General features: G+C 39.7%; 2 protein-coding genes across 4 annotated transcripts in view; both read right to left on the bottom strand.

Annotated features, from left to right (window-relative positions):
* The window catches only part of CSTPP1 (centriolar satellite-associated tubulin polyglutamylase complex regulator 1), a 191,148-nt gene that overhangs the window by 122,651 nt on the left and 45,714 nt on the right, over positions 1–22,783 (bottom strand). The gene's annotated exons all lie outside the window — the stretch shown is intronic.
* Positions 9,197–11,158, bottom strand: LOC103081042 (T-complex protein 1 subunit delta-like). Of its 2 annotated transcripts, XM_007455764.1 has the most exons (3): positions 10,871–11,066; positions 9,576–10,804; positions 9,390–9,518 (listed from the first exon to the last, which is right to left on the bottom strand). In XM_007455764.1, the coding sequence occupies exons 1-3, from the start codon at positions 11,064–11,066 to the stop codon at positions 9,390–9,392; spliced, it is 1,554 nt and encodes a 517-aa protein (XP_007455826.1). The 2 variants fall into 2 exon arrangements, with proteins under 2 accessions (XP_007455825.1, XP_007455826.1); XM_007455763.1 differs by having other exon boundaries at positions 9,197–9,518; positions 9,576–11,158.

Genomic DNA, 22,783 nt, shown 5'->3' on the forward strand with positions numbered 1-22,783 from the left:
AAAAGCAAGATGATCCACTAACATCTGTTTATCCCTTGCAGTTTTAAGTGTTAAGGAACATCTCTTTCATATTGCTCTTTACTCCATGCCAATAGAAACAGGCAAATACATGTACCTCAGGATGGGAAATCAATGCACAGAGAGAGCACTGGGAGAAAATTACTGCATACATACTCTTTACAGCATGTTAGAAATTTAAATTACAAAAAGACAATGTAGCAATTTAGAAAATGCTTTTCATATGATATAAAAAACAGGAAATAGGGCTTCCCTAGTGGCGCAGTGGTTGAGAGTCCACCTGCCGATGCAGGGGACACGGGGAACACAGGATCTGCCCCGGTTTGGGAAGCCATGGCCACTGAGCCTGCGCGTCCGGAGCCTGTGCTCCGCAACGGGAGGGGCCACAGCAGTGAGAGGCCTGCGTACCGGTAAAAAAACAAAACAAACAAACAAACAAAAAAAACAGGAAATAAAATTGTGTGTACATTATAATTTTAACTATAATAAAGTAGGTCTACAATAAGGAAAATGATTTAAAAAATTTAAAAGAATTGTATTTACTCATTGAATTAGGATTGTTAGCTTCTAACTGATTTCTTTGTCTTCCATATAGTCTACAATATTATTATGTTACATTTTTGTAAGAAAAATATTTTTTAACAACAGTTACCATAAATCTCTAGTTTTTCTCATTCCTACAAGGCCTTTAAACACAGGTCTTGATAACAGAACTTCCAGGAGCTTGCCGAATTTCACTTGAAATCAAGAGTAATCGTGTTTCCATGATTTCTCTGGGGAAACATCTCCTAGCCTTACAGGAAAAATTTCTGCACAAAGAATGTTCCTCCTTAGAATGCTGCAGTATTTCTGTTATGTCTTACCTCCTGCTACCTGTTACATCTCACATATTTTCTTATGTGGTCTCTAAACCTGTTATCTGTTATTTCTCTCTCTTCGGCTCTACCTTTCAACCTCTGTATCTCTTTTGTCAACAGGCTCATCCCACCGGTACTATTTTTTTCTGCTACTGAAGTTAAATTTAGTGCTGCAGGTAAGGCTCTCCTTAGTCATCCTCAGATACATCCTGCCGTTCCTTCCCTACAGTGTGATTACTCTCTACCTCCAGACCTCAAAACAGCTTTTGTCTGTTTTACTGCCAGATCACATATCATATTCTTATCTAATTTCTTGTCAGTTTTCTTCTTTAGCTTTTTTAGGTCAATACTAGTTTCCTTCCAGGTTTTTCCCACCCATTGCATATCTGAGCTTTGTACAACAGTAGATGACATTTTAAGGAACATTCTATTTTCTGCCTACAGCTATAGCTTCTAGGATTTTTGTATCATCCTTTTGTTCTCACTAGGATCCCCAATATGATCCCATTAGCATCACCTGCAGATCTCATTGAAGACCCAACCCTATTTTTAGGGTCCCTTAAATGTTAAAAACACTTTCCCTGCTACCCCCCCATTCAGGAGCTGGAGGCGTTACATTTATCAGCTCTCTCGGTTCAAAGCCAGCAAGTAATTCTCAAACCACCATCCTTTGTTCTCGTTCAAGATGATATGAATTAGGCTGAGAAAAAAAATGCTTCATACAAATGCTTTAGTCATAGGCTAAAGTCTTGGATTTGATTATAATTCAAAATGATAATAAAACTGAAGGGGTGTTGGGAACAAACCAAAGAGGGTTTGCTCTGTTAGAGCCACACACATCAGTCTTGCGGCTACTGATTCCATTCTCTTCTAGGTTATTATTTCATCTTATCATGTCTTGTGTTACACTATTACCATTATCTCCAGAGTTACCTTCTTTTTTTTTTTGCGGTACGTGGGCCTCTCACTGCCTTGGCCTCTCCCGTTGCAGAGCATAGACTCTGGAAGCGCAGGCCCAGCGGCCATGGCTCACGGGCCCAGCCGCTCCCCGGCATGTGGGATCTTCTCGGACCGGGGCACGAACCCATGTCCCCTGCATCGGCAGGCGGACTCTCAACCACTACGCCACCAGGGAAGCCCCCAGAGTTACCTTCTTTGTGTTGTTTTTTGTTTTATCTCCAAAGTTGGTCTCACTTTTTAGAAAATAAATGCAGTTTCTTTTGGTAGCCATGTATACTTATTTATTTAAAGCTACTGGTAAATCCATTTATATTTTTAAAATACTCATTTTCCTGACTTTAGGTGAAAGCTATTTTGTTTTCTCTTACCTTTCCAAGTTCAAGTCCATTCTTCTCAATTTTTTGCATTAGCTAGGAACTCCTAAAATGAGAGAGCTCCAGGCATACATGATTAAAGTAGCCTTAATGATTCAGTAGTCTATGATGGAAAGAAGTCAGTTTCTTCCTGATACCTTTATAAAAATCTCTTCAAATTTTCTTATTAACTCATCAAATTTCAATGTCACTTTGATTTGTTTTCTTATTTCCAACAGAGAATTTTATTTCTAAAGATATATGAGGGAAGCACATGCCGTGGAGCAACTAAGCCCGTGTGCCACAACTACTAAAGCCCGTGTGCCTTAAAGCCCATGCTCCACAACAAGAGAAGCTACTACAGTGAGAAGCCCATGCACCACAACAAAGAGTAGCCCTGGCTCCCTGCAACTATAGAAAAGCCCTCACGCAGCAACAAAGACCCAATCTAGCCAAAAATAAATAAATAAATTAATTAATTATTTGTAAAAAAGATATATGAGGGAAGAACTCTAGATAGTAGGCAGGTTCTTACATAAAACTTTTGTAAACACTGAGAATCTAATGTGTTATTTGGTTAAAGACCTCAGAGAAAGAGGCGCCACAAAGTTTCTGAAGATCCTAGGAAAGTTACTCCGAGAAATCTTAAAGAAAGAACATTAAAATTTAACAAGGGCCTCCTTGTTCCCAAAACACCTGTTTGTCAGGTGAAGTCTTGAATTCATTCACATAAAACTTTCTCTGTGACATAAAACTTCTTAATATTGATTTATTTTAGAACATTACCACTCTCTAATTCTTTACTTGGTGCCATTTAACCAACTACCAGACTTCTAAAAAACAAAGGACATTTTTCAATATTCTTTTGATTGACAAAATCACAAAGCAGCTATAGATGACAGAAGCTAATGAAAATCTATACTGAAAACTCACTTTTCCTGCCAAACCTTTAAAGATTCACTTTAAATAAGAAATATTTTTTCTTTTTTTTTTAAAAAAGAGGGACACAAACAATAACTTGAACATAAACTTGTACCTTAGAAAGTAAGATATTGGTAGGATTACCATATAATCCAGCAATTTCACTTCCAGGTTTATTGTCAAAAGAAATGAAAGTAGGGACTCAGATATCTGTACACCCATGTTCATGGTAGTATTATTCACAATAGCCAAAAAGTGGAAGCAACCTAAGTGTCCATCAACAGGTGAATGAATAAACAAAATGTGATACATGCATACAATGAAATATTATTTAGCCTCAAAAAAGGAAGGAGATTCTGATACATGCTACAACATGGATGAACCTGGAGGACATTAAGCTAAATGAAATAAGCCAGTCACAAAAAGACAACTATTATTTGATTCCACCTATATGTGGTATCCAGAGTAGTCAAACTCATAGAGATAGAAAGTAGCATGGTGGTTATCAGGGCATAGGGGGAGGAGGAAATGGGGACTTAGTGCTTAATGGGTACAGAGTCCCGGTTTGGGAAGATGAAAAAGTTCTGAAGATGGATGGTGGTGACTGCTGCAAAACAGTGTGAATGTACTTAATATCACAGAAATGTAGACTTAAAAATCGTTAAAATGGTAAATTGTATGTTATGTATATTCTACCACAATAAAAATAAAGAAATGGGGCTTCCCTGGTGGCGCAGTGCTTGAGAGTCCGCCTGCCGATGCAGGAGACGCGGGTTCGTGCCCCGTTTCGGGAGGATCCCACATGCCGCGGAGCGGCTGGGCCCGTGAGCCATGGCCGCTGAGCCTGCGCGTCCGGAGCCTGTGCTCCGCAAATGGGAGAGGCCGCAACAGTGAGAGGCCCGCATAACGCAAGGGAAAAAAAAAAAAAAATAAATAAATAAAGAAATGAAGATACTGGTTAAGATAATAGTAGTAACATAACACAAAAACCCAGTATGTATATTTATAGAATTGCCTGATGGAAAGAGAAATTGGAAGTTATAACCAAAACATTTTTTAGAGTGGGTCCAAAGTAAGAATGTCTACAGCTTTGTTACTGAAAGTGTGGACCAACGACGGCAGCATTGTCTTCCCTTAGAAGACTCTTAGAGATCGAATCTAGGTCCCATCCCAGACCTAATAGATCCCATTCTGCAGTTTAACAAGATCTCCAGGTGATTCATATACACATTAAAGTTTGAGAAGCACTAGTCTGGGGCAAATCTTACCACCTTTTAGATGTGTGACTTTGGGCCAGGTACTTAACCACTTTGTGCCTCAATTATGTTTTATCTGTAAAATGGTGATAATAGGAATGCTTACTATATAAGGTTGCCAAAGATTAAATGTGATAATAATGCCTGTGGTATAATTCTTGGCACATTCAGGGACTATTAGCTATTATTATTACTTTGCTGCACAGAAAATCTGTGAAAGTTGATTTCAGGGACTTTTCCAAAAATAGTAAATTTAGGAAGTCAATATTTTCCAGAGGATATGAATGGTGCCTCGCTTTTAAGAGATAATTGTGAAAAAGGATATATGGGAGGTAATAGTTTTGACAAAGTATGAAGGGGTGGAAATGACTTTCTTCAGAAGACCCAATATAGTAGAGAAAAGGTGTCAAATTCATTCACAGTGGGGGAATTTTTTTCTTGTTAAAGTATGTGAGGACCAGACAAACATTATTTACAAAATATAAATGGAATAGAAGTAGCTTTTGATGACAATGTTATATTTGAAAAATATTTTAGGGGCTAAATGGTATGTTTTTCACATGTCTGAAATCCCTGTGTGGGAGATAATCTTTCAGCTGAAATATCACAAATATATTTGACTTATGTGATAAAGGACCAATATTTGGCTAAGGAGCAAGCTGGAAGAGAGTGAAATAGTAACAAGGTGGGGAGACAAAAAGGACAGCTACATAGGCGTCCATGAACTTCTAGCACCTGGGCCACAATTCTCAGAAGATGTCATTGAGTTCCTAACCTAATTTCTCTAACTGGGGATCTTTCCTTGTCCCAGAAAAGACTTTTGAAGACAGAGAGGATTAAAAAAAATAATATTGTTAAGAAGCGAGGTTGCTGGGCTTGCACTTTACTAGCCCGAATCCCTTTATCTTTCCTGAGAGCCCCCCAGATCTCTTTTATTCTAGGTCAGTAATTTAACACTCTCAGCTCTCAATTCAAAGCCAGTAATGACCTTGCTGTGCTGAATTATTAGCTTAGGATATAGAAAGAGAGAGAGAGGGAAGGGGAAAAAAAAAAAAAAAAACCCTAAAAACAAAAGAGGCCTTTTGATCAGAGCACCAAACTGCAGTTTGCTGTAACTCAAGCTGCCCATTCTTATATGGCAGGTATTAAGGACTCCCCCTGCCAGGCAGGACCCTATTAAAAGACAATAGCTGTTTGAAAAGGGTAAGCAAGTTGATATGGATATAATAGGCCACATATGGGGGCCCTTTTCTACTCTGAAATAAAGCTCCTTCTTAAGAGTTGTGAGCTGGGAAATCCAGTATTCAGTAAGGCAGGAGGAGGAGATAGAATAGAAGAGAGTGGGTAGCCATGCAGAAATGCTTGAAGGTGCTTCAGGAAAAAGGGACGAGGGCTTTGGGGAGCCTGCAGAGATGAGCATCAATCACTGAGCGTAGAGGCTTTCAGAATGGCCAGGTGCTCTTAGGTCCCCAAGAGGTTTTTAGGACCAGCGATGTCAAAGATTTGGCTGGAACTAATATAGTTGTTAGTTTCTCTAATGGGTTAACAACAACTACAAAAAACCAAGCAGCAAACTAGTAAGCTCTTGCCAGGAATGATGCAGCTGGCAAAAAGTAATCCTTTCTGTCTTGTTTTAAACAACCTAACATGCAAACATCCTAAACTCCTGATGAGTACCATCTAGTGCCACTAAATGTTCTTGTTATCTCTAGGATGATATTAAAAAAAAAAAAAAGAAAGAAAGAAAGAAAGAAAGAAAGAAAAAGCCCTGCAGAACAGAGATGGTGAACTCCAAAGAAATTGCCTCTTGCCTACAAACTACACACTTCCTCTGATGCAGAGAGGTAACCGCGGGACCTGGGACTTCTCACTTTATTAGCTAACCGATACTTGCTTATCTATCACCAAAACACTATGCCCATTAAAGGATGATGCTTTTCGAGGATCTTAAATCCACAACAGAATTTCCCAACCACTGTTTTAGCTCTCTCTAAGATCTTGTATGTTACAAAACAAGGAAGGATTTAAGAGTGATTCAGTGAAGGATTTAAGTGAATTAACAATTCAAAACAATTCAACTGTTTGAATTGAATTCAAACAATTCAAGTCATTTATGACTAAATTCTGAATCCCTAAATTCCTAAGCAAAAATATCAGAAAGGTATTTTTCTTTCATCCACCACCCTTTGCTAATTGCCAGATGAACAGCTCTCCAATTCCCAACCACTGTAATTAATGGGCTAGCTTGATGGAATTTACAACCAAAGAAAAAACACAAGGGATCTCTTAACACTTGCTTGTTCCACTGAGTGGTCAACAGGGCACAAAACTGATCTTTAGCAAATTAAAGGGTTTTACTGATTAAAGAGAAAATCTGGATTCCTAAGAAAAAAATTCTGTCTTACCACTAGGCTTAAAACTCCAAAATAAACATACAATTTTTACAAAAAGTTATTATAGATAATTGTTTCCATAAAATATCACAATTCTAAACTACTGCATTATGTAGACCCATCCCAGATAGGGTCATCATGTAAGAAAGGAGGGACGAGCAATGGAGAGCAATGAAAAGAGTAATGGGGAACATCAAACACCACGCTTATTCCCTAATTCATGCCTTAGCATATGGTGACCGTATTTTCGGAAGTTCAAATTGGGACCTAGTCTAAAAAAGTTTTTATTTAGTGTGTGGGCCACTTCCAGGTGTGAGAAACAGCCTATAGATTTTTTATATATAGATATAGGTATAATGATTATGTTTAAATGCCATGCTAACTGATAAATATTAAATGTCATATCATTTGATAAATCTTAAAAGATATACAGCCTATATAATCTGAAAAATAATATTCATTATACAGAACAGCATGAATAGTATGATACCATTGATATAAAACTACATGGGTGCATATGCAAGTAAACAAGATGTTTGAAAGAACAGAGAAAACGAAGGCGAGAAAAAAAATTGAAGAAAATTTCTCAGAACTGAAAGTCATGAGTTCCCAGACCAAAAGGATCCTTAAAAGCCCAGCACAATGAATGAATATAGATGCGCACCAAGGCACATCATTGTAAAAAATTAGACTCCACCATTTTTTTCTTTAAATGAACAAGGCAGTTTCTTTTTGTTTGTTTTTTTGACTTATCTTTTGGCCGTGTTGGGTTTTCGTTGCTGCTCGCAGGCCTTCTCTAGTTGCGGCTAGTGGGGACTACTCTTCATTGCAGGGCATGGGCTTCTCACTGCAGTGGCTTCTCTTGTTGAGGAGCACAGGCTCTAGGTGTGTGGGCTTCAGTAGTTGCAGCATGCAGGCTCAGTAGTTGTGGCATGCAGGCCCTAGAGCGCGCAGGCTTCAGTAGTTGCGGCATGTGGGCTCTAGGGCACACGGGCTTCAGTAGTTGTGGCACGCGGGCTCAGTAGTTGTGGCTCGCGGGCTCTAGAGCGCAGGCTCAGTAGTTGTGGTGTACGGGCTTAGTTGCTCCGCGGCATGTGGGATCTTCCCGGAGCAGGGATTGAACCCGTGTCCCCCTGCATTGGCAGGAGGATTCTTAACAACTGCATCACCAGGGAAGTCCTAGACTCCACCTTTTATTGGGGGTGTGGCAAGATCACTTTGTAGAAGAACATGTAGGATAGGAGACATTGGTGCAGCTACCTTTGGAAAATATAATCTGCCACAGTTTCCCTCCCAAATTTACACTCCTCCCAAATGCAAAATACACCCTGCTCTCCTAAACCCCTAAAGTCTAACTCCATTTCAGCATCAACCCAAACTCCAGGATCTTGTCATATAAATCAAAACAAGGTGCAGATGAAGCTCCTCAAGTACAACTTTTGGGGTACAGCTCCACAGTCTAATTACTCATCTAAACACCTGTAAACTGAGGAGATAAGTTATACGCTCCCATATGTACAATGATGATACAGGCATAGGATAACCACAATAGACTTCCATTCAAAAAGAGGGAGAATAGGAGGCAATATGTAACCACTGGTCCATTGCAATTCTGAAATCCACACAGGCACATGTCTTATTTCCTTGATTTGGGCCCAATACCTCTTCCTGGTAATGATTTTCCATGACCTTTGACTCTATACCCTGAGCTTTTGGCTCCATCTTCTGAATCATACTTTCATTTCCATGAAACATTGCTTCAGTTTGTAGTGGCAGAGCTTTCTCGGCTTGCTTCCTGCCCATAGAAGTCTAGGGGTCCTAAGGTAACTTTTTGTTTTGTATTATCTCTATCCTCTTTAGTCCAAACTGGTGGTACTTCCCCCAATACAATTCTCTTAAAAACATGGGTTTTTCTTCATCAGACAAAAGCTGTACACCCAAATCTCCCTGAGACAGGCCCTATTTGGGTTTTCTTAGGCTGCAATGAGACAACACCCTTAAGATCTTTAGGTCTTTTGTCTATCTGAAAGAGTCTAAGAGGCTCCACCTTGAAATCTTTCTGAGGTTTTAACAAACGTACATCTTTACTCTAAGACCACATTTTTCTGACAGCACTCTGTATTTGATCTTTGCCTTGAGCCACTTTCTTACTTTGAGTATTTTTTGCTGGTTAGAAAGACTGTCCCAAGCTCTCTATATTTCCTCTAAATCCTACCTGAAAACCAAATAGTTCATTTACATTTCCTATTTTTTCACATTACCAAAGGTAACAAACAGTATTGACAAACTTCCTGTCACCGTATAACAGGGGTCCTCTTACCTACAGCTTCCAATAACATTTTCCTCACTCTTTATTAAGCCTTCATTGATAGCCTCCTTGAGGCCCATCAGACTTCCACTAACAGTCTCCTCAAGGTCTTTCTTTTTTTTTTTTTCCCTTTGAAACCATATTTTTAATGTTTTCATCAAACTGTGTCAATACAATTTGAAGCAAATGCCAGCTGGAAAACCAGGTCCAGAAATTCATAAAGGAAACAATCTTCCAAACAACGGGGAATGCCAAGGTGCTCTTCCACTCCAGCTGCGCTATTTAGTGGCCATGATGGTGCCAGTCAGCCAGTGTTATCCATGTTACCGACTGTTTACCACATCATCAATTTTCAGAATGCTCCGGACAGTTTCAGTTGCTAGAGTCAGTGCACTGACTGAAACCAGCAGAGGCTGGACAACCAGTTCCTCCAGTATGTTGGAAATACCACCCTTTAGTATTTTACAATAATCAACATTTTCTGCTGTAACTAAAGATTAAATTATTACCTTTCGGACATTAATGCCTGTAGTTTTTTCTCCTTGGGCATGCCTGTTTCTTAGTTCTGTTACTGTAGAAATGGGATTCAGGCCAGCATTTTCAGCTAGTGTAGATGGAATGACCTCCATAGCATCTGCAAAAGCACGAACGCAGTAGGATTCCATACCACTCAATGTTCGTGAGTATTCAGTTAACCGCAGGGCCAACTCTATTTCTGGAGCACCACCTCCTGCAATAAGAGCCCTCTTCTTCACTAAACAGCGAATAACACATAGGGCATCATGAATGGAATGCTCAGCTTCTTCAATCACCAATTTGTTAGAACCATGAACAACGATTGTAACTGTTTTTCCAGGGCTTGCACAGCCTGTAATCTTGATCAGTTTGCCAGAACCATTTAAGCTGACCTCCTCAGCTAACTCAGCCGATCCCAGCATGTCAGCAGTGAACTGGTCAACATGAGCAACTGGTTTGGTTCCAATAGTCTTACAAATGAATTCAATGTCTTCTCTTTCAATATCCTTAACCACCATAATCTTCATTTTGTTCAGGAAATGTAATGCAAGATCACTAAGAGCATCTCTTAGAATAGACTTCTGTATGAGAAGAACATTACATCCTGTTTTCTTAATTTGCTTCACTAAATTTAGAATATAGGCTCTCTCCCCTCGAAGTACTCGGTCCATCTGGACGTAGTCAGAAACTACTATTTGATTGTCCATATCTGTTTTGGGAGCAGATAAGCAGAACTGAATAAGCCCAATCTTAGCCTTTTCAACCCTGGTTATACCAGAATTTGCCACCTTTTGAGTAAGAACCAGACCTTCCACCAACTCACAGTCATCAATTGTCCCACCAAGTTTCTTAACTATTTTAACATCTCTAAGATCTACACTAGTAGCTGTGGCTGGGCCAATCACTTTCATCACTGCATTTACACTCATTGGAGAAAAGAGACTTGAATATTGAGAGACAACCTTTGAGTTCAATGAAGTGGCTGCACTATTTAACAAAGTTTCTCTGTCACTCAGTTCCACAGGTCGAGACATGTCAGTCAAGATTTCAACACCCTTTTCCAAAGCCTTCTGGAATGACTCAGAAATGATGGTGGGATGAATCCCTTTCTGAAGAAGCTTGGTACAGGAATCTAAGAGAGAGCCAGCAATAATGACCACTGATGTTGTGCCATCTCCTGCTTCTATATCCTGAGCCTTAGATAGCTCCACCAGCATTCTGGCTGCTGGATGTAACACCTGCATTTGTTTCAGAATGGTGGCACCATCATTTGTAATGGTCACATCACCTTTTCCATCTTGAATCATTTTATCCATTCCTTTCGGTCCAAGGCTTGTTCTAATAGCATCAGCAACGGCTTTGGCCGCGGAGATGTTGCTGAAGCGGATCTGGGCCGGCTTGTCGCGGTCCTGATAGGCGCTCTTCCCACGGCCGCCGACAGCCCCGGCGAGCGGCCCGCTCCGGGGGACTACGTTCTCCGGCATGGCAAGCTTGGACGGGTCTGCGTGAGCTCTGGAAGGACAGATGGACGCGGATTCCGGATGTCCCGGGACTAACAGTAAGCGCCCACCGCCTTCTCGAAGCTTCCGGCTCCTCAAGGTCTTTCTGATTTCTGCCTGCTGCCTGGTCTCAAAGCCAATGATGCATGTTTTAGGTTTTTGTTACTGCAGCAACTCACTCCCAGGAACAAATTTTGTTCAGACCTCTACTGCTGCATAACAAACCACACCAAACTTGCTGGCATAAAAAATAAAAATTTTACTATGCTTGTGCATTCAGTAGATTCAGGAATTATACAGAGTGCAGCAGAGACGCCCTGTCTTTACTCCATGATGTCTGGGACCTAAATTGGAAAGGCTTGAATGGCTGGGGTCGATACAAAGGGCTGGGGATAGAATCATCTGGAGGCTTCTTCACTTACATGTTGGGTGCCTGGACTGGGATGACTTGAAGACCAGGCTTGTGGCTGGGCTTCTTACACATGGCAGCTGGTTAGTAAGAGGCGTCCTGAGAGGGAATTTCTGAAAACCGATGTCCCAGAAACAGAATCCACATGGCCTTTTGTGACCTAGCCTTGGGAAGTCACCAAGTGTTACTTTATTATATTCATATTCAAGGGGAGGGCACATAGACCCCACTTCTCCATGGCAGGAATATCAAAGAATGTGGGGTCCTTTTTTAAAACTACTACACCAAAAACAAGGAAGAAAGAAGACAGGGAATCTGAAGGGTAATGGTGAAAGTCCAGAGATCCCTGATAACTGCTGTATAGCATACAGAGAGATAAAATAATAAAGATAAAGCAGATCAGAAGATTCTGGAGGAGACTTCTTTAAGGAGATAAAACAGAGAGAATAAATACATACAAATATTAATGTACTTGCTTCTGTCAGAGTCCTGGCAGTTAACAGATAATGCATTTAAAAAGGATAGCTGAGGAAAGTTTTTTAGGAAAAATATTTACAAAGGTGTGGACAGGGCTAAGGGAAAGTGGATTACCTAAGGGCCAGCAACAGTTAGGATCTGTTTTTACCCCTAGGCCTGAAGAGACAAGCAGAGGGAATGCGTCCTTGAATCCAGAAAGAGTAGGGACCATTCGACTTGAGCTGTGACCTTCAGTAGAGGAACAGAGCCAATGCAGCCCACAGCAAACTGGGAGAAAGAGAAACAAGTGAATAGATATCCCAATCTCACTCTCTCTCCTCCTGCCCTTCAATCTCCTTTCAGTACCTCCCACTGGCTTTAGCCGAAATGGAAGCCACAGGGCAAGGGAGCCTATGGATTAAAATCCATACAGATCAGCCCTCCAGAGCAGAGAAATGTAGAGAGTGGATCTGGAGGGGCAAGTGGAAAATAAATAGCACAGTACTAAAGGAAAATTTACTCAAGTGGGTAGAATTTGGTTCTGTTGGTGATAAGTCTACAGGAAATTAACCCAACAAGAAAAAAGAGGGAGGGGGTAATCATAAGGGCGAGAAGATTGCACAACATATTTCAGGGGTTGACAGTGTTTGTATAGTTATAAAATATAAACACTGAATAATGATACAACAAAAACGTTGATATGAGTATACTGGGAGTTGTGGCAGGTGAGCAAAGGCACACATGTGCAGTAAAGGGTGTTAAAGGGCATTAGGGTTATATCTTACACAGCGGGAAGTCAATAGATAGTGCCTGGACTTGAAAAAAATCAAGTAGCAGCAACATAAGCTAGTCATTTAGAGGTCTAGAAATAAATGCCAAATAAATCACTCCGAGTTGAAAGTGATTATCTCTGAGGAAAGGGAAACTAAATTGAGAGTTGGAAGAATGCTTTTTTTTTTTTTTACAATTCTTATAGAACTATTTCACCCTTTAAACTGTACGCATGTATAACTCTGATTTTAAAAAATAAATAAATTAGGAAAAGAATACTCAGCTTAGAAGGCTACCTGTTCTGTGACACTTTCCCTGACTCTTCAAGCTTAATTAAGATATCTGTCCTCTGGACAGTCTTATTCTTAGCACCTTAAACCTCTAGTTAGCTCAAATCACAAGTAATTTAATCACTGGCTTATTTGACCATGAGTACCCTCAAGGTAGGGACCATGCCTTATTAGTCATTGTTTCTCCAGCACCTGTCATAAACCAAGGCATAACAGGTATGTAAGAAATAATTCCTGAATTGAATGATCTCAGTCAATGGCACCAACACCCTCCAGTCACATAGGATAGAAAACTATCTTTCTAAACCCTCACTGAAATATCTTCCTGAGCTCTATTACCTCACTGCAATAGGCTCAATATTTGTGTCCCCTTCAAAATTCATATGTTGAAACTTAATCCCCAATGTGATTGTATTTGGAGATGGGGCCTTTGGCAGGTAGGTCATGAGGGTGGAGCTCTCATGAATGGAATTTGTGCCCTTTTTATAAGAGGCTCAGGGGAGCTTCCTCACCCCTTCCACCATGGGAGTATACAGCAAACAGATGGTCATCTATGAACCAGGATGCAGGGCTCAGCAGACATGGAATCTGTCAGCCTTGACCTTGCACTTCAAGCCTCCAGAACCGCAAGGTTTCTGTTGTTTATAAGCCACATAGTCTATGACAGTTTGTTATAGCAGCTCGAACAGACTAACCCACTGACCACAGACCTTCTGTCATTCTCTAAATACACCAAACCTCTGTGCCCTTGCTAATGCTGTTCCCTTGGCTAGAGATGCACTCCTTGCTCAGCTCCCATTCTCCATTATTCATCTTCTAAGGACCATCGGAAGCTCAAAATTCATAGTCAGAATGAATCTCTTCTTCCACTTATCCCAAAACACGAAATTCTACTTGGTACTTATTTAATAGCACCTTAATAATTACGCTTACTTCTGAATTTTCTCCTTGAGTTCATAAGCTCCTCAAGTTCAAGTGGCTTATTCATCTTATATCCTTCAATAGCATGGTGCCTAGCATACAGTAGGTCCACAAACATTGTAGAATAATAGCGTTTTCCTGGTATGTAAACTGCCATTATTTCTGCTTCGTGTAAGAATGACAGTGAATTCTTTGAGGACCATGTCTGACACAGTGACTGGCATTTAGTAGGGCTTAATAAATAGTTACTAAATTTTAAAAATTAAAAGAAGACCAAAGGCTTCCCTGGTGGCGCAGTGGTTAGGAATCCGCCTGCCAATGCAGGGGACATGGGTTCAAGCCCTGGTCCAGGAAGATCCCACATGCCGCAGAGCAACTAAGCCCTTGTGCCACAACTACTGAGCCTGCACTCTAGAGCTCACGAGCCACAACTACTGAAGCCCGTGTGCCTAGAGCCCGTGTTCCGCAACAAGAGAAGCCACTGCAATGAGAAGCCCTCGCACCACAACGAAAAGTAGCTCCCGCTCGCCACAATTAGAGAAAGCCCATGCACAGCAATGAAGACCCAATGCAGCCAAAAATAAATTAAAAAATAAAGACCAAGCAGTGAGTTTACTTCTCAGCCTTTATAGGGTATTTTTACTTTGCCTTTCTTCTTATCTCAATATAATTGAGGCTTCCACAGACTGACCCTATCCTAATTATATATTTCCTGTTTGTTGCTTTTCAATGTGTACTGGTCCTCCACAAGTCAAGTTAGACTCCTTTATGACCCCTTGCAGCGTATGATATTTTCTACTTCTGCTAATATAGTTATATTCCACTAGAATGAAAGTTCCAAATACTTCCTCTTACAATAAAGGTAGACTAAGTAATTTAGACCAATCCTCCTGGCTGAGAAAAACTGGATGAACTATTAAAAGCATCTATCTGAAGTCATCAGAGAGCCAAGTCCAATGAAGAACGACAAGGCCAGGTATAAGAGGAGAATAAAATCCAAAGAGGTGAGTCCAGTGTTTGGTGCCACTCTTCCCAGTGGGCAGGAATTCTAAACAGAAGGGTCCATGGATTGAGTTCAAGGAATCTACAAACTTGGATAGGAAAAAAATTACATCTTTATTTTTACTAACCTTTAACTGGAATTTAGTATTTCCTTCAACTATGAATGTAAACATAGTAGAATTGGCAGTTCCTGTGATTTTTTCAACAATAGAAATCTCAGATATTTTCATATCATATTAAAGTTGTTCCAGATATCTCACAATATCATTTATAGTCATCACCACTTCAAAAATAAGGTAATATTAGACCCATTAGTAGTTCCAAGGGCCTCTGCTAGTCATGAAAGAGGCAGCTGATAGACTGAGCAGGTAATAGTTTTGAATTGATGTTAAGTTCTTCAGTTTTCAAATAATTTTTAAGACTTGGCAGCCAAAAAACTGGAGTTCAGGACCCACCAAGGCTGGGGAGAGGGACTCTGGTAAATCCTTCAGGCTCTGGTTGGCACCATGAAAAGCTATACCTGGAAATATTGATAGATCAGCCTTCCCTGATACTTAAGCCCAGCTTCAAATGATTTCAACCCTTGACTGAACTGAGGTAATCCAGGATTGTGAGTGCTCAAGCCATCTGCCAAAAGCAAATGTAAATCCTCTCAGAAGAAAGATAACATCATTCTAGGCCTCATATTATCTCTATAGCGTTTCATATATTAATACAATATACAACACTCAACTAAAGGGGGGAAAAGTATACTACAAGATAAGACAATGGAGTAAAAAACCAAGAGACAGAGTAGATAATAGACAAAGACCCACAGAGAATCCAAATAATGAATGACGGACTGTTTATAACCATGCTTTACTATGGTCAAGTAAATGAAAGATAAGATCTAGTAAAGAAACGATTAAAAAAGAACTGAATGGCAATTCTTTTTAAAAAAACTTTATTGAAGTATAGTTGATTTACAATGTTGTGTTAATTTCTGCTATAGAGCAAAGTGATTCAGTTATATATATATATTCTTTTACATATTCTTTTCTGTTATGGTATCCTGTTAGCACAGGATATTGAATATAGTCCCCTGTGCTATACAGTAGGACCTTGTTGTTTATCCATCCTTTATATAATAGTTTGCATCTGTTAACCCCAAACTCCCAATCCTTCCCTCCAACTCCCCTCCCCCTTGGCAACCACAAATCTGTTCTCTATATCTGTGAGTCTGTTTCTGCTTCATAGATATGTTCATTTGTGTCATATTTTAGATTCCACATATAAGTGATATCATATGGTATTTGTCTTTCTCTGACTTACTTCACTTAGTATGATAATCTCTAGGTCCATCCATGTTGCTGCAAATGGCATTATTTCATTCTTTTTGATGGCTGACTATATTCCATTGTATATATGTACCACATCTTCCTTTTATCCATTCATCTGTCGATGGACATTTAGGTTGTTTCCATGTCTTGGCTATTGTAAATAGTGCTGCTATGAACACAGGGGTGCATGCACCTTTTTGAATTATAGTTTTGTCTGGATATATGCCCAGGAGTGGGACTGCTGAATCATATCGCAACTCTATTTTTAGTTTTTTGAGGAACCTCCATACTGTTTTTCATAGTGGCTACACCAATTTACATTCCCACCAACAGTGTAGGAGGGTTCCCTTTTCTCCACACACGCTCCAGCATTTGTTATTTGTAGACTTTTTAATGATGGCTGAATGGCAATTCTAGAACTAAAAAAATATAATGATCATAAAAGGCTACATATTGTATGATTCCAACTATACGACATTCTGGAAAAGGAAAAACTATGAAGACAGTAAAAATAACAGAAGTTCGGGTGGGAAAAAGGGATAAACAGGCAGAGAATTTTTAGAGCAATAAAAGTACTCTGTATGATACTATAATGATGGATATATCATTACACATCTGTCCAAACCCAGAGAATGTACAATACCAAGAGTGAACCCTAAGGTAGACTATGGACTTTGGGGGATAATGATGTGTCAGTATAGGTTCATCAATTGTAACAAGTGTACCACTCCGGTGGGATGTTGGTATGAGAGAAGCATGCATTTTTAGGGGGCAGAGGGTATATAAAAAATCTCTACCTTCCTCTGAAATTTGCTGTGAACCTAAAACTGCTCTAAAAATAAGTCTTTAAAAAACAAACAAGAAAAGCATATTTGAACTACTATTTTAAAACGGAGGTTTTCACAATAAACTAGAAGAATAAACTATAGAAAGTAAGCTAATTAAAATCCTCTTTGCTGCTGGAAATAAAAATAAGAAAGAATGAAGATGCACTGTAGGGGAGGCAAGACTAAGAAAAGTATGAGAAATACTAATAAACAAATCCTAAGGTTTCTTCAAATTAACTTTCAACCATTTACAGTTTCCCCAACTTGCAATTTTTTTTTTAAACATCTTCATTGGAGTATAATTGCTTTAAAATGGTGTATTAGTTTCTGCTTTATAACATAGTGAATCAGCTATACATATACATATATTCCCATATCCCCTCCCTCTTGCATCTCCCTCCCACCCTCCCTATCCCACCACTTTAGGTGGTTACAAAGCACCAAGCTGATCTCCCTGTGCTATATGGCTGCTTCCCACTAGCTATCTATTTTACATTTGGTAGTATATATAAATCCATGCCACGCTCTCACTTCATCCCAGCTTACCCTTCCCCCTCCCCATGTCCTCAAGTCCATTCTCTATGTCTGCATCTTTATTCCTGTCCTGCCCCTAGGTTCTTCACCATTTTTTTTTTTTTTAGTTTCCATACGTATGTGTTAGAATACGGTATTTGTTTTTCTGTTTCTGACTTACTTCACTCTGTATGACAGACTCTAGGTCCATCCACCTCACCACAAATAACTCAATTTCGTTTCTTTTTATGGCTGAGTAATATTCCATTGTATATATGTGCCACATCTTTTATCCATTCATCTGTCGATGGGCACTTGGGTTGCTTCCATGTCCTGGCTATTGTAAATAGAGCTGCAGTGAACATTGTGGTACATGACTCTTTTTGAATTATGGTTTTCTCAGGGTATATGCCCAGTAGTGGGATTGCTGGGTCGTCTAACTTGCAATTTCTTTCTTCTTTCCTTTGCATTTAAAAGACTGATTAAAAGTGCCACAGTAAGACACACATACACACACACACACAAAAAAAAACAAAAGAGTAATTGGAGTTAAGAACTCAGTAGATGGGTTTAACTGCAAATTAGACATAAATGAAAGGAGAATTAATGAACTGTAAAATAGTCAGAAAAAAATATTCACAATGAAGCATGAAAGACAAAATGATGAAAAAATGCAGAAAAGTGCATAAGAGTGGATACCATGAAAAAGTCTAATGTTTGTGTAATTAGAATCCCAGAAGGAGTGAAGATAGTGGAACAGAAGTAACTTGAAAAGCTAAAAATTGAGAACTTTCCAAAATTGATAAAAGATGTAAGTTACACGTTCAAGAAACACTGGGAACCCCAAATAGTTTATAAATATAAAGAAAAGCAAACCTAGGCACATCATAGAAAAACTACCAAAAAACAAAGACCAAATATCCAAAAGTAGCCAGAGATTATTGTAAAAGGAAAGATTATTTTCAAAGGTGTAAGAATAAGACTGATAGCTGACTTCTCAACAGAAACAGTGTAAACAAGAAGATAAAGGAATGGTATATGCAAAGTGCTAAAGGAAAATAACTGCCAACCTAGAATTTATATAAGAGAAAACTGGCCTTCAAAAATGAAGGTGAAACTGGGCTTCCCTTGTGGTGCAGTGGTTGAGAGTCCGCCTGCCGATGCAGGGGACATGGGTTCGTGCCCTGGTCCAGGAGGATCCCACATGCCGCGGAGCGGCTGGGCCCGTGAGCCACGGCCGCTGAGCCTGCGCGTCCGGAGCCTGTGCTCCACAACGGGAGAGGCCACAACAGTGAGAGGCCCGCTTACCACAAAAAAAAAAAAAAATGAAGGTGAAAATTCAAACAAGGTCTATAGATAGTTAATAGTTTTCAAGTAATAAGTCTCTGACTTTTGTAATTATACTATGGTTATAGAAGACGTTAACATTGATGGAAGCTGGGTGAAAGGGTTACAGGAATTCAATAATATTTTTGCAACTTTTTTGTAAGTCTAAAATAATTAAAAGAGAAAAAATGTAAAATAAAGATAGTTTGAATGATAGCTAACTTCAGAATGGAAGCTCCATGAAGGTTGAGATTTCTTGTCTGTTTTGTTCACTTCTATCCCCTAGTGTCTAGAAAACTAACAAAATGCAGTCAGTAAATATTTTTGAATGAATGAACAGTAGCAGTAGCTATCATTTATTCAACACTTAGTATATCTTAGGTAGAATGCCAAGCACTTTACATTCATTATCTCATTTAAACCTTCTATCAGTCATGTAACATGGAATTTTATTTTATTATATGAGTCTCCCTATTTTATAGGTGAGGCTAAGCAACCTGCCCAAGGTCACATACTATTAAGTTAAATGGCAGGCTCTTGAACATAGATCTGATTCCAAAGTCTGTGTTGTTAACCACTACGCTACAGTGCTTTCATGTCACATAAAAATACTTCTTTCTTTTTCATTTATACCTATTCTACTCACCTTTCCAGGTTATATTAGTCAGTGTTATTCAGAGAAACAGAACCAATAGTATATATATAAATATATATAAGAGGAGATATAGCTTATCTAATTATGGAATTGACTCATGTGATTATAGAGGCCAAGAAGTCCCATGATCTGCCATTTGCAATCTTGAGAACAAAGAAAGTTGGTTAATTCAACCAAATCTGAAGGTCTAAGAGCCAGGGAAGCCAATAGTATAAATCTCAGTCTGAGTCCAAAGACCCAAGGATCAGGGGGCCAATGGTGTTAAGTTCTAGTTCAGGTTTGGAGGCTTGAGAACCAGGAGTGCAGATGTGCAAGGGCAGAAGAAAATGGAAATCCCAGCTCAAGCAAAGAGAGCAAATTTACCCTTCTTTACCTTTTTGTTCTAATCAGGCCCTCAGTGGATTAGATGATGCCCATATGCATTGGTGAGGACAATCTTCTTTGTTCAGTTTACTGACTCAAATGCTAATCTTTTCTGAAAACACCTTCATAGACACATCCAGAAATAATGTTTTACCAGCTACTGGGGCACCCCTTAGCTTGGTCAGGTTGACACATAAAATTAACCATCACAGAGGTCAAAACAAACTCCTCTATGATGTAACTACTGTAGTACCCATTATTTCACCTTACTCTCAGATCTCAGAGCACAATTTAATGCCATTATATAAGGTCTTGAATTGTTCTCTAGCTGTTAATCAATAAGCATTATCTCCTCAACCAGATTACACCCCCTTAGGTATGTGACCATATCCTATATTCCTATTGATAGAGGCCACATTTGAAGCTCTATAACAATACTTGCTATTTCGGTAAAGGCATGAAGAAAAATATTTAGTTGGAAAAACCATGCAAGGAACAGTGTTTTGGGATGCTTTAGAGATAGGGCCTGTATGGTTTAAGATTCTAAACAACAAATTTGACTCAGAAAAACACTACCTTAAAAAGGTGGTTTGGGTGGGCTTCCCTGGTGGCGCAGTGGTTGAGAGTCTGCCTGCTAATGCAGGAGACACGGGTTCGTGCCCCGGTCCGGGAAGATCCCACATGCCGCGAAGTGGCTGGGCCCTTGAGCCATGGCCGCTGAGCCTGTGCATCCAGAGCCTGTGCTCTGCAACGGGAGAGGCCACAACAGTGAGAGGCCCGCGTACCACACACACACACAAAAAGGTGGTTTGGGAACTTCCCTGGCGGTCCAGTGGTTAAGACTTTGCCTTCCAATGCAGGGGTTGTGGGTTCAATCCCTGTTCAGGGAGCTAAGATCCCACATGCCTCAAGGCCAAAAAAGCAAAACATAAAACAGAAGCAATATTGTAACAAATTCAATAAAGACTTTAAAAATGGTCCACGTTAAAAAAAAAAAAAAAAGGGGGTTTTTACATCAGGTTTTCTATAATACCTTTTTTTCCTTACAGCAAGTTAGCGGATGTTCAGGGCAATTTGGACAGAGCTGCACAGTTCTCTAGGTTAAACCCCCTTGAGAGGGCACAAATATTACATAGAAGGTGAAGTCTGAGAGGGTGCAGATGAGCAATTACCCCCACACATGTAAATTGCAGCTTGTGTGGTGTAAATATACTGTCTCTGCCTGGACCCGCCGGTGTAACATTCTCTATTTGGGCTCTGTGGTTTCTCAGTACATCCAACTGTTTGGAGGCTGGAGCTTGGCTCAGCAAGCACAGATAAACAGCTTCCTGGAGCAAGCTGCCAGTGTGACGAGCAATGACCTCAGCAGAGAATGTCTGCTTTTCATTACCCTGAGCACATCACTGTACTGCTAGAGCTAAGGGCAGGAACAATACAAGCTGCATAGCCCTGACTAGCTCAGGTCTCCCATTACACCTTGAATTTTTAAAATCTTGGCAGCCAGAGGAAAGAGGGTATAGACAGGAAGTGAGGAAATGGCTTTTTTTGTGAAAAAAAAAAAAAAAAAGGAAAAGAAAAAAGAAAAGCTTTCTTAGGCTATTCTCTGAATAAACTAAATAATGAGTGAAGTGGCTAACACTAAGTGGCTAATAGTCGTGCAGAAAATCATCAAACATCTTTAATCTCCAAACAGTGCAGGGTAAGCAAAAAGTGTTACAGAAAACAAAACAGACTAAAAGTCCTCAAGATCTTCAACTTTGATAACATTTAAAGGGAAAGAAGAAGACTATCACTTTCCAAAAAAGCCATGAAGTAGGAGGGAAGCAAAACTCCCAGAAAACTGGAGCTAAAGGGGAATGAGACTTGATGAAAATGAATTACATATAGTCAGATATTTTATACCTGTCATTTCACTAGATTTGCATAACAACCCTATGAGACAGGTATTTTCATCCCTAGCAATTGTTTTGACTTTGAAAATATAACACAAGGACCTTAACAAAGGCATTTGTTATTAACGCTATTTAATGACAAAGGGATAAATTCAAGGCTGCTTCTATGGCCACACCAGAAATGGCATTACCTACTGTGGCAGCCCCAGAACTCAGTAATCCTGTAATGATGAGTCTTCAAATAAATTTACATGCTCATAACATTTTCTGAGAAGGTAGTTTCTACCGTGCTGCTCAGAGCTGCATTTGTTAGTTGAAGAAAGAAATCACAGTTGTAGCCTCAGACAAGAACCTGGTTGGATATGACCCCTCTTGAAGGACCCTGAGAATTTGTTTTGTGGGGAAATCGGAATGCAAAGATGCACCTGCCATGGGGCCGGAGGAGGCTACGGACAGACAAACAACTTAGTAAATCGTAATAACACAGAGAAGCTTCATTTGACTTTCATTTCACTTTTCTCAGGGAAGAAGGACCTTTGTGTGGCTGCCAAAAATCTAACTGTCCATCCTCCTTCCTCTTTCTCCCCTCTGGCCCCATCCCAGTTCATTAACAACCCTCTGGTTAAAGGTGCCAGATTGTGTCATTCTTTCCTGCTCTCATGCCAGGCCTGTGCTGCCAGCACCACAGATCTTCGAGAGTTCTGAGCAAATTATGGAAGAAGTTAAAAGCACTGATGAATTTAAGTTGCTCTATTGTTGCTGAAGTAAAGTTTCTTAACTTCTGATTAGCTACTTTACATTGCTAATAGCACTACTGACAAGTTACTTCAGATCTGTGTGTGACTAGCTGATTGCCAGAGGAGAACTCAGAGAATTATCAGAGTGACAAGGAATCTCAGGGCTTGGATTGGACCAAGTAAAGGTTCTTTATATTATTTATAGATTAAAATAAATCAAG

The sequence above is a fragment of the Lipotes vexillifer genome, unplaced genomic scaffold, assembly GCF_000442215.2.
Source record: "Lipotes vexillifer unplaced genomic scaffold, Lipotes_vexillifer_v1.1 scaffold977, whole genome shotgun sequence".
In the NCBI taxonomy this organism is placed as follows: Eukaryota; Metazoa; Chordata; class Mammalia; order Artiodactyla; family Lipotidae; genus Lipotes; species Lipotes vexillifer.